Source organism: Artemia sp. Qi Xiang Cuo, chromosome 7 (assembly GCF_049724085.1).
Source record: "Artemia sp. Qi Xiang Cuo chromosome 7, ASM4972408v1, whole genome shotgun sequence".
Lineage (NCBI taxonomy): Eukaryota > Metazoa > Arthropoda > Branchiopoda > Anostraca > Artemiidae > Artemia > Artemia sp. Qi Xiang Cuo.
The window spans coordinates 37578131-37597860 of NC_142800.1; the positions used below are offsets into that span (position 1 = coordinate 37578131).

General features: G+C 35.1%; 1 protein-coding gene across 1 annotated transcript in view; it reads left to right on the plus strand.

The window, feature by feature from the left end:
• LOC148950238 (cullin-5-like) overlaps positions 1-19730 on the plus strand; it is a 141334-nt gene that overhangs the window by 40059 nt on the left and 81545 nt on the right. Inside the window, exons 4-5 of the mRNA XM_089091519.1 lie at positions 3656-3797; positions 12371-12582. Coding sequence (XP_088947645.1) covers positions 3656-3797; positions 12371-12582 — 354 coding nt within the window. The remainder of the gene's footprint in view (positions 1-3655; positions 3798-12370; positions 12583-19730) is intronic.

A 19730-nucleotide genomic window follows, 5' to 3' on the forward strand; every position in this document is an offset into this window, starting at 1 on the left:
AACGCTTTGTTGTTGTTTTTAGTGGGTATGTCGCTTCTGCTTCATCTCTAACGATTTTTTTACTTATTGTCGGGTATATTTTTTTCTGTAGCCTGTTTTGTAGCCTAGAAACTGAAGTAATTTGCTGTTGTATATCCTAGTAGGAGTTCTTTAGACTCTTATTAATGGAAACAGTTTCTTGTAGTGTTTGCTCTTGGTTTGTGGCTATTTCTGGAATTTCAGTAACTCTGTTTTCGTCGACCAGCGTGACTTTTGTATAGCTCTGGGGCTATTGACACAACCAGTTCTTGTGGTCAGGTAATGAAAATAAAAATAAAATAATCTACGAAAAAGATTCTGATTGATAGACCATTCACCAGAAGCTAATTTAAGATATATATTTCAACCAATATTAAATATTTAAGAGTGAAAAAGTTAATAATGATAGGAAATAGCAAGCTATTTGAATAATAAAAAATACCGCTAAAAAGGAGAGAATTAATTCCTGTATTAATGTTGCAAAAGACGTGTAGTGGAGCGAATGAAAGAGTGTCCTTGCATGATTGTACAACCTCATGGAACAAAAGCAAATTATTAATGCAAACAACAATTACCCATTCCGCAATATCTCATTTAAGTCTTGTGTTTTGAAAAGAAAGTAGTTATGTTAGAAATTAAGTTTTAAGTATTCCAATGAACCATAACCAAAATCGAGAGAAATTTTCCCCGAATATAAATATCTTCGCTAAAATAAATATCAGTCTTTTATATTGAATCCAAAAATAAATTTTTGCCAAGTTTTAATTCTCCTTCGGGTAAATTTCAATTGCAAATTGGGTTATGTACGAAAAACTGACTTATGAAACCACTGTCTGTTCCTAACTCTTGTAATGTTGCAAGTTTTCAACTTCTATTCTTCTTTTGAACGTTTGACTTCATCATATTCGTGTCAGATACTTGGGCCATGATTCATTTCCTCCCTTAGACCCGATAACACCCAGCATAGGTAGAGTTTTTGAGGGTTTTTTTTATCCATTTTCTGTTGCTTTTAAAGATTTCTAATAAAATACCTTTAAAAAAGAAAAAAATAAACTGAGTCCAGAACTGACCTGCGTCTGTTCTTTCCACGCAAGCTTCCCCCGATTCATGCAGTTCTTTTACTATGCTTTAAATTTTTCCTCTAATCTGTTCCTCATGTAATATATTTTGGCTGTGATAATTAAAAATGCGATATATGTCATTTTGGTGGGAAATGATTTATGTACGTGTCGTGGGTAAACTTAGAACGAGGAATCGAATGGTGTAGTTAGAATTGTACTATCTTGTACTGTTACAAAAATAAAATAGAGACATACCGCAGTGTTGTTTGAAGAGGATTATCTTATGAAGCTATTATGGCATTTGTCTTCTTTCTTGTCAAGAAAAAAGGAGACATACGCCAAAAATGAATTAATTTTGAATTCACTCAGAATGCTTTGACAGAAGAAGAATAACTTACTCTATAGGAAAAAGAGGATATACGTCATAAAATGGAATAAATTTGAATTCGCTAGGAATATTTCAATTGAATTTATACCACTGAAAAGGACATAAAAATTTGGTTTAGAATATGTTCCCTTTGTCACCATTAGTTTCATCCTTAAAAGTGACCACAACCAACAAACTTTTTTCTGTTTTTTGGCTCTCCTGAAAAGTTACAAAAATGGTGTATGTCTTACTTTTATTTATCACAGCCGATTTGGATTTCATATCCAAGACGCTTGTTTTTGGGGGGTTCAGGGAACGACGCTTTCTGGCTCAAATTTGAGAGGACCAATTTAAGCTTTGACACATTTTTATTAGATCTAGGTTGCAGTAAATCCTAAATATACTGCTTGGCCCTCTGGCCTCAATACACATGTATGATGCCCCTTTTTTCTTCTCTCTTGCTTTTGTATTTGACGTCTTTCTTCTGTAATGCACAGTCGATATCACCAATACCATTACTGATTCTGCAGTGAGATGTTCGATAGTTCAAGGTATCCTTCTAGGTTCACCCTTTTGAGCACTTTTTAACGTTTTTCAAAATAATTGTGCCATAATGTAGCGAAAAACTTTTATACCGTACTAAAAGACCAAAATAGTGTGATTTTTCTTTGTTACTTTCCCTTTTGTATAGCGTTTGCACTATTATCTATGTTTTTATTATGTTTAGTGCAGGATAGTTTCTTCTCACTTTTTTTGTGTTAAAGGTTTTCCAGATATGACGCTGAAATAATTGGATTTTTCATTATTAAAGCTTGCGTTTTTATCTGCTGTCTTTTTAAAAATATTACCCGTGTTTTGCTATATTTTCATTTGTTTAAATTTCTAAATGATACCTGTATTTTTACCAGTGTGATTACCCACTTCCCCATCTGTTTCACACTTTAAGCTCATTTTATTTATTCTTTAAGCACTTCTTCTTCTTCGAAGAACAAAATCGTTGTGAAGTCCCAGGTCTACTGATACAACTGATAACCTTTCTCTTAAAGTAGCTTCACATTCGTAGTCCCTTTTTGTGCCTCCCCTAGATGCACAAAATGTCCAGGTTACTTGTTTTAGAAAATCTAGCAACATTTTTTGCCGACTCTCTTGCTTTAGACAATTTACATTTAGACTTCCTATTTTGAAAGCAGTATTTTCTTAAGATCATTTTGTCCTTTGCTGCATTAATTACTTTTTTTCTAATCACTTTATCTCCTTTTCTCTTTCTACTTGCTTTTTGACTCAAACAGATCTTGCAAGAAATCTATATACTGTGTCTTTCACGTTTCGTCTTCTTTTTTCTTGCCTTTTCTGCAAGCTGATGCCTGGAGATGGTGTCTGTGACTATTTGTTGGTCGAGGCTCCTCCATTTACTTTCTGCCGTCTTCGTCGTTTGAATTTTTCTTGGAAAGTTTGAAGCGGCATGGTTATCATTGTGATAAAATAAAAATGAGTCGCCATTATTGGAGACAAAAAGCTTCTTTTTTTTGTTTGTCATAACCGCTTGTTGGATGTGGGTTTTGACGGCACAAGTGCTTACGCTCAGCTTTTGCCTACCTTGATAAAATCATTCCCTTTAAAAATTGCTTTATGCTTGCTCAGAGTCTACCCATAGCGTTGGGGTGCTGCTCTGACTTGATCAGCTGAAGATTCACTCTAGAATTTTTGGACATAGATGACAATCGGACGTTTTCTTCTTTTCTTACATGTATATCAGGTTCACAAAATGTTCAAAATAAGTCTTTGGATCCACTTTTATCAAATTTCTCAACAAAACGACTGCAGAACTAAGTGTAACTCCCACGATTTCACAGTGAGATTCAAACCTTTTAGAAGCGATAGATCTTCATACCTCAAATAGTTTTCAGAAATTCCTCAGTTTCTTCTGAAATTGACGATAACTGTCCTCCTCTTGTTTCAACGCAAAAAAATCTGTTTGAATTGGCTCGTTACTAGCTTGTAAAAACACTCAGTCTAACTCACTTGATGAACCGTCTATGGAAAAGTAGGTCTTGAATGGCTTCGAAAGGTAGTATATGCTTTTCTACCTTAAGGGTTTTAGAATCAGATATGCATTTTTACTTTGTAACAACCATAGATTCTGAAGCAAATTTTCTTGAACATGGTACTAGTTTCACTAGTCTTGTAATTTATTGCTTCTATTTTTCAGTTGCTATTATGTACTTGGAAGGAAATAATTTTTTCATCAATGAAACAGGAATTACTAGATGCAGCTATGGATATAGTCTATAAGGAACGATGCAATGAGAAGTTTAGCTCTAGTCTAGTTATTGCAGTTCGGGAATCTTTTGGTAAGTGATTTTGATCTCTCTTCATCTGGTTACTTTTATCCAGTAATTTGGTTTAAGTCAGATTTAATATGTTGCATCAAAGTAAAACCCGGTACAGTTAGGATTAGGAAGCTCCAAAGCCATTTTATTGACGTATCTTATTTGCATATTGTTTTCACTTTGACATAATTATATCTACATAATATACACATTGATGTTTCTGAACCGGAGCGCTTATTGCAACATAAACTTGAAATTAATTAGCAGGCTGTCTCATCTAAGAGTCAGCACTAGGGCTAGACATTGATGTTCTAATGAACTTGATTAAAGTATGTTACAAATATACCATGTTTCAAGATTATTATTAACAACAAATTCAGGATCTTTCTATGGGAGTCCCTCTATTAGGTTTGCTTGTATAAATATTTTCTTCCAAGATCTTGAAAATTGGACACCTAATTCGTATTTTCTTAAGCATGTGTTTTTGGGACGTTGCATGAACTATGTCACACAGTTTAGAATTATGCTGAAGATAAGCTGAAAGGTTTTCTATATCATCTGAACACTTACGATAGAAACCAAAGATTTCTTGTAGAGACAGAAATGAAATTAAAGTACCATTTCTAGAAATTTTTATTATATGTAGCGTCATTAAGCTTGATTTTACAGTTTACAGAAAACTTACACAGATTAATAGATATCACTTCAAGTCTAACCATGATACACGGTTAAAAGAGATGTGGTAATATTCTTTGTGAATCGAATTTTTAATACCTAATCTGATCATTGCTCGAAAGGAATGTTTGAATTTCGTTATAGCATATTTTTGGAAATGGCTACCTATCTCTCTCGTCAGTACTGTAATTGCCCAAAGCTTAGATAGATATTCCCAGAAAGTCCTATAAGTCTTTTATCTTTAGAAGATTCGATTAACTCACAAACACTGTTTACCATCCTTAAACACCAAGTATTACTACAAAAGTGAAAATAGTTTGCATAGAAATGAATTTTTCTGCTATTTAAAAAAACAATTCAATTATTAAGGATATCCTTCAATCTAGTAAGGATTATCACCAGCTACTCATCAAAGTGGGGCACATGAAATGCCGGGTAATTACAGAAATTATTACGTTGGTAAAACACATGAATATTTACTAAGAAATTAAACAAAAGCATTATAAGTCTGATAATAGTCGAATATTTTTTTATTCAGCTCTGCGCAATTTCGTTTTGATAACGCCCTCCATTCTGTATTATATGTCGAAACAGTTTTAATTGGCACTGACCTAGAAATTAAACAAATTGTCCGTGAAGTATTAAAAATTAAAGGAAATTCTAACAATAATGTATTTTTAAACATGAACTTGGTTGACTATATACTTAACCTCATGTGCACAAATTTAATTACAAAGAATGATTAAATACATTATAGAATAAAATCAGTAGCGAATCAAAATGAACTCTTATCCAAAAAGCATACAAGCAAGCCGCCAAAGGATGATAAATTGTTCCAATTTTTTTCGTTTAAACTGCATGAATCAATAAAAAATTGTCCGTCTTAGCCAGTGCCTCCACTTTAGAGTTTTCCTGCCTATAATGGGGTTTTGAAGGTTTCTAGAGGTAAACTTTTATTCAAGGTTTTGGGGTTTTTTCTAGGGATTTTTGCCAGTTTTCTGGGTTGTTAGGATTTCCATCATTCATCGATTCGAATTTGTGAATATTATTTTCTTCTCAGTTTGTTATTCAATTGTCGCCTTTATGGCATTTTCTGTACTAGGGTGAAGTGAAACCAAATCAAACTCGTCAGGCAGAGACATAATAGAGAGTTAGCGTTTATTACCAAAATTCAGAGTTTTTATATAAGACAATTTATTTTATAATATATTAATAGAAAGCAATTTCATAAAGCAGAAATTTCATAATATATCTATCGAAAGCAGAATTCCATAGTATAGCTATAGGAAGCGAACGAAAATTAATTTTAAACCAAAAATTACTGTGAAATTTCTTCAAAAAACTGTAAATGTCCTTTATTAAAACTTAGCTGAGCAGAAATTAAATCCCACACTCATTCAAAATTAAAACAAAAACAGACTTAAACTAAAATTAAAAATAACATCAAACAGAAAGATAACATATACTTATTTAAGTAAATGAATAAATCCTAAAGCGAGTAGAAGTTAAAATGTACACTAAGTCAAGCTTCAAACAAACAGAAATTTCTACAAAAAAAGTTTTGCATTCCCCCGCCTCTTTTCACCGCCTGTAGCATTTTCGAGGAGAATGTGTTGTTTTTGTATGATTAAAAACTATATATACTTTGAAAAATGGACTTAGTTTCTCAAAACATCGTCAAAAAGTAAAAATAATATGGAATTACTATAATAATCAATATGAAGGCCGTGTACAGGGGAAAGGGGTAGCAGGCTTGACCCATCCCTTTCCCACTATAATAATGCCTTTCCCTTCCTGAACAAAATCCTGAATGCTGCTTTGATTAAGAAGACGAAATAATTAATGAAAAAAACTGAATATTTTTTTTATCAAAATATTAGTTTTAAAACCTTTCTACACAACAAGTTTTTCAAGGAAAAGTAAAGAGCCATAAACGCCACGAGCCATAATTAAGACATAAATGAGCAGAAATAAAGTCAAATAATTTTCCAAGCGTAAAATTATCAAAAATCACCATCAATAAATAAATGAAATTCAAAACGAACAGAAATTACAATAAATGACAGAGTCAAACTCAAAACGAGTAAAACTTAACATGAGTAGAGCTGCCAACCCCCATCTCTTCTCAAGACCAGATCATAATTTGAACTTACTGAAAAATGAAAAGAAAATGACCGTGGATTTTCAGTTTAATATACATATAGACATTTATTCCTTAAAGTTTTAATAATTTTTCATTTATTGAAGTAAAAAAAGTAAAAATGACTGTAGTGTAATTTTTTTCTCAGCAAAATGAAAATTATGTTTTGGTCTGGTCTTGAGAAGGGATGGAGATTGTCAGCCCTACTCATGTTAACTTTTTCTCGTTTTGAGTTTGACTGGGCCATTTATTGTAATTTCTGTTCGTTTTCAGTTTCATTTATTTATTGATGGTGATGTTTGGTAGTTTTACTTTTGGAAGATTATTTGCCTTTATTTCTGCTCACTTATGGATTAATGGAAAACCTTTTTTTTGTGGAAAAGTTTTTAAATTAATATTTTAAAGCAATATGGTTATTCTATATGGCAATATTTTAATCTTAAAGAATAATGGGTCAATTGCATAATTGCGGGGCGTTGGCATACCCAATATCCCTAGAGACATAGCTGCTGAACCATTCTACTCTACTGAACAAAATGGCTGTCTCAAAATTTTGACTGGATGTGTTTGGAAAATGGATGGGCTTGGAAGGAGGGCTTCTTGCCCTCCAATCTCTGTTTACTCTTAAAAACGACACCAGAACTTTTCATTTTGAATGGAATTACCTCCTTTAAAGGTTTCAATGATATTTATCTGAAAGGCTCAACTGACTGCCCTTGTCTTTTTGGAAAGTAAAGGCCAAACATGCACACCTTTCTCAATAACATATACTATATGTAAACAGTGAACGAATTGCCAAACTTATAGCCCTTGCCTCCTGCGCTGTGAAGGGGTTAACTTCCCCAAAGACCTAATTGCTAATCTTTTAATACTATATGTAAACAGTGAACGAATTGCCAAACTTATAGCCCTTGCCTTCTGCGCTGTGAAGGGGTTAACTTCCCCAAAGACCTAATTGCTAATCTTTTAACAATGCCGAAGAAAATAGATGTCTGGAAAATTTTAATAGGATGTTTGTTTTGGAAAATAATGGGCGTGAGGGGGGTGGGGGGTGGTCGCCTTCATTTCCCTTTTGAGTCTTGAAAAGAGCTCTATAACTTCCAATATCCAATCAAATGAGGCTTATCCAAAGTTTATTACGACCACCGATTCAATAAAAATTTTGTATGCTTCCCGGGCATAACATACAACCCTTGCCTCTGGGCTCTGGTGGGTTGTCTCAACCCTCGAGTCTTTGTTATATGATCTTTGGACCATTTTTAAAAAATGGTTATCTCATAATTTCAATAAGATACATTTTGGTAAAAGAGGCTCTCAGGGGTGAGGGGGGGGGGCTAGTTGTCCTCTATCACTTTTGACTATTAAAAGAAACCTAAACCTTTCTATTTTCAATTAAATGAGCCTCCTCTAAAGCTTATAGGACCATGCCTTGCGTAAAAACCTTATGTGCTTTTGGGGCATAACTTAAAACCCTTGCCCCCAGATTTTGAGGGGTTGTTCCAACTCCGAAGGCCTTGTTATACGACATTTAGACTATTTTGAACAAAATTATTTTCAAAATTTCTATAGGATGTATTTGGGGAAAAAAGACCCAAGTTGGGGCTTGTTGCCCTCCTATCACTTTTGACTTTTAAAAAGCACATTAGGACTTCTCATTTCCAAATGAATGAGCCAAATCCGAATTTTATGCTCATATATGGCTGTCAAAATTTCGGTCAGATGCAAAGGGCGTGAAGTTTGAACGACAACTCCTTCTATGCAAAGTGCCATGGTCTACAAAAAAAACAAACAACAACAATGCATTGTGCCTACATCGCTCTTTACTTAGGCAGCGCTATTGTGCTCCCTATGGTTAAATCCTGGAAAGCTTTGTAATTCAATGTTTTCTTTACCGAAATCTCTTAAATGGGCGTAAGAAGACTTATGGGTGAGAAAGGAGTGTTCAGTTACCAAACTCGTTTTGCAGTAATTTATGCTTATTTTTCTCCAGTCTTGCCCTACAGAATGGATATGGTCGTAAAAACTTGGAGGAAGGCATATTTTACTCTAACCAAGAGTTCTAGTGTTCTTCTTGGAGATTGAAACTAATGGAAGGGGAGTCTGCCACCCGTTCAACGCTCCTCGTTTCCTTCCCCACATGGCCTTAGACTAAAATTTGTACGTACCCATTTGAATCAAAATTTCCTCATTTAAGGTAATAGACAAATCCTAAAACGAGCAGGGATTTTTTGACCCTAACCAAGAGTCCTAGTGTTCCAGAGTCCTAGGATAGAAACTAATTGAAGGAGAGTCTACCACCAGGGGCGTAATTTGCTATGGAGAAGGAGGAGGGACTGACCCTTCCAGACCTCAGATTGCCCCCCCCCCCTTTAGCTGAAATTGAGTTTCTTCGAAAAATTTGCCAAAACTAAGATAAGTCTGCATGATTCAAGCATCCACAGAAATGGGCCAGTTTTCTTCAGTATATCTTTACCTTTGTGGTACTTTATCGCTCATGTCGCAGTTTTTTCTGTCATTTTCACTTGATTTGAGAAAATGCCCCCCCCCCTCCCCCTCCCCCCCTCAGGATGTAGATGAAATTATGTACTCTACCACCCTTTCAACACGCCTCCTTTTCTATCCCAAATGGCCCTAGACTAAAATTTTTACATACTGATTTTAATCAAAATTGTTGAAATACCCAAAAAGCTTCTGGGGGTGACATGATAAGTGCAGCCCCAGAGGTATGAGCCCAAACTATACAAATAACTGATAGAAAACAGGGATCTCAGTGGTACATGTCTTCTGTAAGACATATAGCAACTTGTTGAAATCAGAGTTATGCAACAACTGTCGAAATATATGTATGGCATTAGATCAATGCGATCTTTAATCGTCCATGAATTTGCAATCTTCCTTCTCTTTTTATTGTTGACACATTTTGTCTACCATTTTGTAGAAATTAAAAAAGATTAACTTTCATATCGATTTTTTTTCTTTTTTCATTGCAACTTTTAAAAATTCAATGCTACTTTAAACTTAATGAAATAGGGTTTTTCAATATCTGTTTATTTGTAACTATGAATTCAGTTTTGTTTACCTGTAATGTGATACGTTTTCATCAATGGTTACTTCTTTTTCAATCTGTTTTTCTTTCAAATATAAAGAAAGCCAAATTGGATAAATTAAACCTTCAATCTAAGCTATTTATATAGTTCATTAGTTAAACAAAAATTTACTATTCAGCTTTTTGAGTCGACTGGTGGCAGTATATCACCTATTTTTAGTAAATTTCTCTACATAAATTTACGGTTGATGATGATTTCTAGTTTTACTATTTTAAACCTCATCCTCTCCTCTCAAGAGGGTGAAGGTACCGATGATTCGACATTTTTTGACAAAAAAAAAACACTTTCTATTCCAGAAGGCTTAATTTAAAGACTTATGGTTTGAAAAGGGTTTCAATATGTAGGAAAAACATCTGCAAATCTAACTGTTTGATTAGAAGTTTGAAGTTTTATCAGAAAAGGGTACAAAAATCCGATTTTCTTAAACTGGAGCGTCTTCACCTACAAGTTCGACAGAAAAAAAGTTTCCTTTTTCGACGTAAGTCAGGACCCAATTCGACACGTATCGAAATACTTGGGGAATACTTGTGGGCGGATCCTGGTGGACTCGAAATTCCTATTCTTTTTCTTTATTTCTTCATTTCTCTTCAACTTTTTTAAATGTATAAAACACTATCCAGCTAATGCAAGCAAAAAACTGGAAAATTGCCTAAAGCATAGGGACAAAATTGGATGATCATATGGAGTGTAATCGTGTGACCTAGGTCTCTATAATATAATGTATGATATGGTCTCTCTATAAACGCTATCTGGAATGGCCCACTTTCTCTCAGCTTTAATGGCCCAGCAAAGATTTCTTTTTTGTTCACAGTGAAAATGTTGTCAACATTTGGCTATTTCAAAGTTAATCTACCAGTTTAATTCACTTAAAAAAATATTTAATTGTGACTATCCTTTGCCTGGAGAGTCCAGAATTCTTGAAATATGCATGTCCTACTTAAGATTGTTAGAAGTTTGAGACACCGAGGAGTTAAGCATGTTTCATTAGCATTTTGGGTGGGATAGGGTCTAAGAAAATGGGAGGGGATTTTAAGAATTTTAATAACTTTATTGTCATTATATTTGATTTAGGGGGATTTACTTTCATATGTAAATTCTTAGCTTTATCCAAAACATGGGTAGGATTTTGATGGGGCATTTTTGATAGTTCTATGACAGACTTCAAAGATCAGCAGGTCATCCACAAATTAACACCTTTGAGGGAATCCTACCAAATCAATACTACATATAAGAGTAGTCCTACCAAGGTTCCTTGAGAAATTCCACGCTAATTATGGAAGGGTTCAGGGAGAATATTTTGTATTTTACTGCTTGGGATCTATTTGAAAGAAAAACATATATAAAATTTCCTAAGATAGGGTCTACTTCAAATTTATTCAGTGATAAATGAATTAGGGTGTTGGAATCAACCAATTCAAATGCTTAAAAATATGAAAATAGCACGAGGCCAAGGGGCGGCTCCTCAGATGATGGAAAAATCTAGCATCAAATTAGTAAAACTACGATTAAAAAAAACAACTTTTTTTTTAATGTTTTTTTCATGTGAAATACCATTACAAATAATAACCATGAAAAGCTCTCATTGTCGAGAAAGTAAGTGTAAACTTGACAAATAAGTTTTCATCAGAGGACCCTTAAAGGAGCGAGATTAAAACTTAAAACAAACAGAAATTATTCCGTATATGAAAGGGGCTGTCCCCTCCTCAACGCCTCGCTCTTTACGCTAAAGTTTGACTCTGTCTCACAACTTAATTTTTTAAAACAATAAAAAACTTTAGCGTAAAGAGCGAATTGAAATTCCACATTTTTGTAGATAGGAGCTAGAAACCTCTACAGTAGGGTTTTCTGATACGCTGAAGATGATGGTGTGATTTTCATTAAGGTTTTATAACTTTTAGGGGGTCTTTCCCCCTTTTTTCTAAAATCAGCCAAATTTTCTTAGGCGCGTAACTTTTGATGGGTAAGATTAAACTTGATGAAACTTATTTGTTTGAAATCAGAATTAAAATTTGATTCTTTTGATGTATCTATTGGTATCAAAATTCCGTTTTTTAGAGTTTCGGTTACCATTGAGCCGGTTATCAAACAGTTCGTTACCACGACTTGATAACTCTAGGTGCAAGTTAACAGAATATCCACCAAAAGGACTCGTCAGTAAGACTTAGAGGAATGGTTAATGTCCTAGTAGTTCCATTTCAGAGGCTCGTACCAATTCAATCTCGATGGGAGAAGATGAAAGGGGTCTGTAAATTATTGTTCAATGTCAAAAAGACTTGAAAAAATGGCTGATGCCTTAACAGTTCCATTTCAGAGCCTCATACCTATTTGATCTCAATAGAAAAAGGCTAAAAGGGCTTATATATCGTTATTTTTATATATATATATATATATATATATATATATATATATATATATATATATATATATATATATATATATATATATATATATATATATATATATATATATATATATATATATATATATATATATATATATATATATATATATATATATGTATATAAATATGTATATATATATATATATATATATATATATATATATATATATATATATATATATATATAATATGTTTGTTTTTATATATAATATTGGTAGTCCATACCAAACAGCCTTAAGGTTCTGTGATTTATTGATTGAATTTATTTTAGTAAATTTGTGTTTAAACGCTCGTGATCAGCTTCAACTCTACAGACATTTCGAAAAAGCCTATATTGACTCTACTCGAAGCTTTTACCTACGGCAGGCTGGAAGCTACCTTTCAGAGAATGGAAGCCGAGAATATATTAAGTATGCATACACCAAACTCAAAGAAGAAGAGCAGAGAGCAAGCAAATACTTGGAACCTGTGAGCCAGATGAAGGTAATGCTGGTCAACATGTTTTTGCCTCTTGATATTTTGGGTAGCGTGCGCTAATTAGAACGATATCAGTTAGTGAGATAACAATAAACCAGTAAACACGTAATTTTGAGTGCTTTATATTTGGATCATAGAATACTATATATTTAAAAATTCATTTCTTTTAATTCCATGTTAGTTGAAAAAATGCCTAGAATATGCTTAAATTCCCCTAACAACTTTTGTTGTGTATGTAGTGAAGTGGTGTTAATGTTTCAAATGTGAAACCCTCACTCTATTAGTAAATATTTGCTATATAATTTATTTTGGGTGTAAAGTGGGGTACCAAACAAGGGCTTTGGCCCCTTATATGGTTTGATTTTAACGTGTAGTGGGCTTCTCACCTCATGGATATCACTTACTATTTGCTATCCTTATAATTTAGAGGGAACCCAAAGATTAATCCTCTGATTCTTACTTCTGCTGAACAAGCATTAAAGGGATTACGCAAGGACATAAAGTGGCGTACCCTAGTTTGCAGTCTACAATGAAACCAGTTTTAAACTATGAAGTATTTATGCCAAAGCCATATGAGATATTAGAGGAAGAGAACTCAGATTCTGATGGAAGTTAGTAAAAAAAAAAAAAGATTTTGATGAAACAATTTTTTCAGTTAAGTTCTTCGCTGATCCTCATTTATTGTTTCAAGAAGGTCTTAAAAATCTCATACGACGTTTAAAGCTATCCAAATACCAGTTTGAAATGATTGGTTCCTGGCTAAAGCGATGGAATCTTCTTCAAAAGAATTCAAACATTTGTAGCCATATTGCTTAAAATTCTCAATTTAAAAACTATTTTCATAGGCACCGCAGTAGCGCTGCCTAAGTAAAGAACGATGTTGGCCCAATGTATTTTTTTTTTCGTTTAGACCAGGGCACTTCGTATCGAAGGAGTTATCGTAGATACTTCAAAAAGGGCTCATTCGATTGGAAATTGGAGTGGCTAGTGCCCTTTTTATAGTCAAACGTGATTGGGAGGCAACTAACACCCCTTCCACGCCCACCATTTCCCCAAACTCCTCCAATCAAAATTTTGAGATAGCCGTTTTGTTCAACGTAGTTGATTTCCAGATGGAAATTATATTTTTGAGGAGGACACTCCCCACAGCCCTCAGGGTAAGGGATGTAAGTTTTGGCCTGGGGGCATATAAGGTTTTATAGAAAGCTGTGTCGTAGAAACTTCAAAAATGGCTCATTGGATTGGAAATTCAATGGGTCAGTGCCCTTTTTAATAGTCGAAGGTGGTTGGTGATTGGAGGGCAACTAACCCCCCTCTCATGCCCAATTTTTCCCCAAACACAATCATTAAAAATTTTAAGATAGCCATTTTGTTCAACGAGGTTGAAAGTTCTAGAAATTAGGTTTTTGACGACGGTAACCCCCCACCCACAGCCCTCAAAGCAAGGGTTGTAAGTTATGCTCTGGGAGTAAATCAGGTTTTTGTAGAAAGTTTTGTCATAGAAACTTCAAAAATGGCCCATTCGATTGGAAATTGAAAGGGCTAGTGCCCTTTATAATAGTCGAAAGGGATTGGAAGGTAACTAAAACCTCTTCCACATCAACCATTTCTCCAAACACATTCAATCAAAATTTTGAGATAGCTATTTTGTTGAAAGTTCTGGAAATTGTACCTTTGAGCAGGACACTTCCCCCACAGTCTTCAGGGCAACGGTTATAAGTTATGCTCTGGGGGCATATAAGGTTTTTATTGAAAATTTTGTCATAGAAACTTGAAAAAAGACTCATTCGGTTGGAAGCTTATAGGGCTAGTGCCCTTTTTTATAGTCAAAAGTGATTAGAGGGCAAGTAACCCCCCCTCACATCCACCATTTCCCCGAATATATCCAATCAAAAGTTTCAGATAGCCATTTTGTTCAACATAGTTATAAGTTCTGGAAATTAGGTCTTTGAGGATGATAATCTCCCAGAACCCTCAGGTCTAAGGTTTTAAATTATGCCATAGGGGGGATATAAGGTTTTAATTAAAAGGTTTGTCGTAGAAACTTGAAAAAGGGCTCTTTCAATTGGAAATTCAAAGGGCTAGTGCCCTTTTTGATAACCAAAAGTGATTGGAGGGCAACTAACCCCCATCTTACCCCCACCTTTTCCCCAAACACATCCAATTAAAAGTTTGAGACAGCCATTTTGCTCAAACTAGTTGAAAGTTCTGGAAATTACATCTTTGAGCTGGATACTCCCCCCACAGTCTTCGTGGCAAGATGTATAAAATATGCCCGGGCGCATATAAGTTTTTATTGAAAGCTTTGTCGTGGAAAGTTGAAAAAGGGCTCATTTGATTTGAAATTCAAAGGGCTAGTGCCCATTTTAATAGTCGAAAGTGATTGGAGGGTAACTAACCCTCCTCTCACGCCCACCTTTTCCTGAACACATCCAATCAAAATTTTTAGATAGCCATTTTGTTCAATGTAGTTTAACGTTTGGAAACTTGGTTTTTGAGGATGACAACCCCCCCCCCCCCAGAGCCCTCAGGGCAAAGGTTGTTTGAGATAGACATTTTGTTCAACGTAGTTGAAAGTTCTAGAAATTATGTGTTTGAGGATGACAAACCCCTCAGAGCCCCCAGGGCAAAGGTTGTAAGTTCTGTCCTGGGGCTTATAAGGTTTTTATAGATAGCTTTGTCGTAGAAACTTTAAAGGGGCTCATTCAATTGGAAATAGAGAGGACTAGTGCCCTTTTTAATAGTCAAAAGTGATTGGAGGGTGAATAACCCCCGTCTCACCCCCGCCATTTCCCAAACAGGTCCAATCAAAATTTCGAGATAGCCATTGTGTTGAAAGTAGTTGAACGTTATAGAAATTATTTCTTTGATTATGACAACCCCCCCCCCCCGCAGCCCTCAGGGCTAAGGTTGTAAGTTTTGCCCTAGAGGTATATAATGTTTTTACAGAAAGCTTTGTCTAATGGGCTCATTCGATTGGAAATTAAAAGGGCTATTACCCTTTTTAATAGTTGAAAGTATTCGGAGGGAGAATCCCCCCCCCCACCTCCCTCATTTCTCCAAATATTTCCGCCCAACATTTTGATATGGCCATTTTGTCAACGTAGTTGAAAGGTCTGGAAATTATTTCTTTGAGGATGACAATCCTTTCCCTATAGCCCTCAGGACAAGGGTCGTAAGTTATGCCCTTAGGGCATGTAATGTTTTTATAGAAAATTTTGTCGTAGAAGCTTCAAAAAAGACTCATTTGATTGAAAATTGAGATAACTAGTGCCTTTTTTATTAGTCGAAAGTAATCAAAGGGCAAATTCCCTCCCCCCCTCCTCACGCCCATAATTTCCCCAAACCTTATCAGAACGGTCTGAAAATTATATCTTTGAGGATAACAATGCCCTCAGTCCTCAGGGTAAGGGTTGTAAGTTATTCCGCGGGACATATAAGGTTTTTTATAGAAAGCTTGGTCTTATAAACTTCGGAGGGGGCTCATTGGATTGGTAATCGAACGCTCTAGTTTTTTTTTAAGAGTCAAAGTGATCGGAAGGTAGCTACCCCTCTCCCCCTAAACACACACGTCGTATTGTCCCGAAATGTATCTAATAGAAATTTTGAGATAGCTATTCTATTAAAATGGTGTAAATATCATATAACAAGTCTTTTGGGGTTGAAACAATTCCTAGAGATTAGGATCAAGGGTTGTAAGCTATGCCCAGAGGGTATTTAAGGTTTTTATTGAAGTGATGGCTGTTTAATTTTAGAAGAGGTTCAGTCTTTCTTCCTGAAAAAAACTAAGTCAATATAAAACGAATAGAAATTAATTAAAAAAACTGTTTCAGCAAAATAAGTTTTTTTTTTTTAAATAAAGAACCATATTAAACCAAAATGAACAAAAAAAAAAATCAAATAATCTACCAAGAATACAACTACCACAGATCAGTATCAATAGATAAAGGAAACCCAAAACAAACAGAAATTAAAATAAATAAGAGTCAAACTCAAAACAAGCAGAAATTAATACGAGTAGGGTTCTAAACCCCATGCTTTCTAAAAGCCAGAATATAATTGGTACTTTATTGACCTTTTTTTATAAATTTTTACACTTTTCTAACTTAAGAAATCAAAAATCAATTAAGATTTTAAGGAATAAATATTCTCATATGATATTTGCAGATTTTTTTCTGCAAATATTTTTTCATTTTTTGATAAATGACACTGACAATGCAGATTTTTTTCAGTAAATTCGTTTGAATTTTTTTCAATAAAGTACATTATACCTCTGGCTTTTAGAAAGCTTGGGGTTTAGAATCCTACTCATATTAATTTCTGCTCGTTTTGTGTTATAGGTAAATCTAAGCAAATGTAATTACGGAACAAAACCAGGTCATTTATCTTAAAAGAAAATAAACAGAGGTGGAACCCCAACACCTCCCCCTGCAAGATAAATGACCGCCCACGCGCTACCTTGGTCCACCCTTACAAACATAAACACATAACTTCAACTTCACAAAATCCATTTGCCTTCTCTCTTCTACCAGTGTCTGTGCTACTACTTTCACTGCTTGTCTCTGGATCAGTCGTCATCAACATATCTCTAGTGTAGAACCACAAACGTCTAGATTGTATAACATCCGCATTAGGTTTTGAAAGTAGAAGCTCCCCCGGTTTATAGAAATTCGATATGCGCGGCCCAAACAAAAACAAAAATTGTCTCGATGTCATAAAATCGCATTTGAGAGCAGCCGAGAGTCAGTTTCCGGTACATTTGATGATGCCAGCCACCGTGAAAAGTTGGCTGCATTAGGCTCTTAATTTCCATATTTAGAAACAACCCCACATCTCACTAAAAAAGTAAATTAAAAAAAGCCCCTTGGCATAATTTCAAATAATCTAAGGCCGAAAATATACAGGCCTGTGAAAAAGATAAGGGTACTGGGAATGAAGTAAAATTTTGAGCGAACCATGAATTGCCTTTTTTCTGGGTTCCCTCCCCTGGGATAATTAAATGAAGAATATGCGTTGATGCTAATTGAAGATGAAACTTAGATAGTGAATATGGTTTGCCGGAAATAATTGTCAATTCCCATGAAGAGTAAAAACTATGAATTGGGCTACTGGACAAAGTTTTGGGTGAAGTATGAAACGACTGGGAGAGAATATCCCCTAGGGACTCCAAATTAGAGAGGCAAAACCTCGGTAAAGGGATCACAACTTGTCCGCCAGTTGTGCATTGAGGAAAAGGGCTATCTTTCGTGACTTCCCGCAGGGGATCTTCCCCAAGGAATTCCTCCCCCTCATAAAGGATTGACATATCTTTTGGATTGATAATACTAATCTCAGATTCCTTAAGTTTTTCCAATCCGATTCGACATTCAATATCTTTCAACTGTCCCCCAACCCGTTGTAGGTCATTCCTCTCTTTTTTATAACCATCTTGTTTTATTCCCTATGGGTCTTTGACTTCTTTTTTCCCCCTATTATTTATTTTATCAAGGAATAGCCCATCAAACATTTTATTTTTCTCCATTTTATTTATGTGATTAAGGCACAGCCCATCCAAAATTTTTTTATTTTTCGCCACTGCATGTTGAATTTCCAAATTTTGTCTCTTTTTGCATTTATTTGTTTTTTTCACTTTTCTCAATTTTTTCGTTCGCGCAAAATCATAACTCATCGTTAAATCTGATTTAGACTCCAGTGTCCACCATCTTTGACTGCATTACTTCATTGTAGCTCCGTTTAATATCTCTTTTCTCTCTTTTTCTTCTCTTTACTTTTACCGCTGAAACAAATATTTCCCTCTGATTACTTCGACTGCTAAAAAAAGGAATAGAGCTTTTGATAACCAATCAAATGAGCCCCTTCCGAAGTTTATATGACCAGGCTTTCTATAAAAACCTTATATACCCCCCAGACATAACTTATAACCTTTGCCCTAAGGGCTGGGGGTTTTTGTTATCCTCAAAGACATAATTTCCGGACCTCTCGGATACGTTGAACAAAATGGCTATCTCGAAATTTTCATTGCAAGTGCATGGGGAAATGTTGGCCATAGTACGGGTTTTAGTTGCTCTCCAATCGCTTTTGACTATTAAAAGAGGCACTACCCCTTTCAATTTTCAATTGAATGAGGACTTTTTGAAGTTTCTACGACAGTGTTTTCTATAAAAACCTTATATGCCCCAAGAGCATAACTTACAACCGTTGTTTTGAGGGCTGTGGGGGGGGGGATGTCTTCCTTAAAGACATAATCTCCAAACCTTTTTAACTACTTTAAACAAAATGGCAATGACAAAATATTGATCAAAAATGTTTTGAAATATGGTGGTAGGGGGGGGGGATTCTCCTTCCAATCGCCTTCGGCTATTAATAATGCAGAGGGTACTAGCCCTATCAATTTCCAATCAAATGAGCCATTTTGAAGTTTCTACGACAACGCTTTATATAAAAACCCTATATGCCTCCAGAGCATAAATTACAACCTTTGCCCTGAGGGCTGTGGGTGGGGGGGGTCATCCTCAAAGACATATATTCTGGGCCTTTCAACTACGTTTCACAATATGGCTATTTCAAATTTTGATTGGATTTGTTTGGGGAAAGGGTGGACGTGGGAGGGGGATTAGTTGCCTTCCAATCACTTTCGACTATTACAAAGGGCACTAGCCCTCTCAATTTCCCAATCGAATGAGCCAATCGAATGTTTGAAGTTTCTTCGACAACTCTCTATAAAACCTTATAGTCACCCAGGGCATAAATTACAACTTTTGCCTCGAGGGCTGTGGGGGGTTGTCATCCTCAAAGGCATAATCTACAAACCTTTAAACTATGTTGAATAAAATGGCTATCTCAAAATTTTTATTTTATGTGTTATGGGGAAATGGTGGGCGTAGGAGGGCGCCTAGTTGCCCTTCAATAACTTTTGACTGTTAAAAAGAGCACTAGCCCTTTAAATTTTCCAATGGAATGAGCCCTTTTATAATTTTCTACGATAACTCCTTCGATACGAAGTGCCCTGGTTTAAAAAGGAAAACAATACAATGTGCCAACATCGTTCTTTACTTTGGCAGCGCTATTGCGCTGCCTATGATGATAGGGTTGAGGGAGGTTGATTGTCCTCCATGCATTTTTGATTCTTGAAAAGGGCACTAAAACTTTCAACT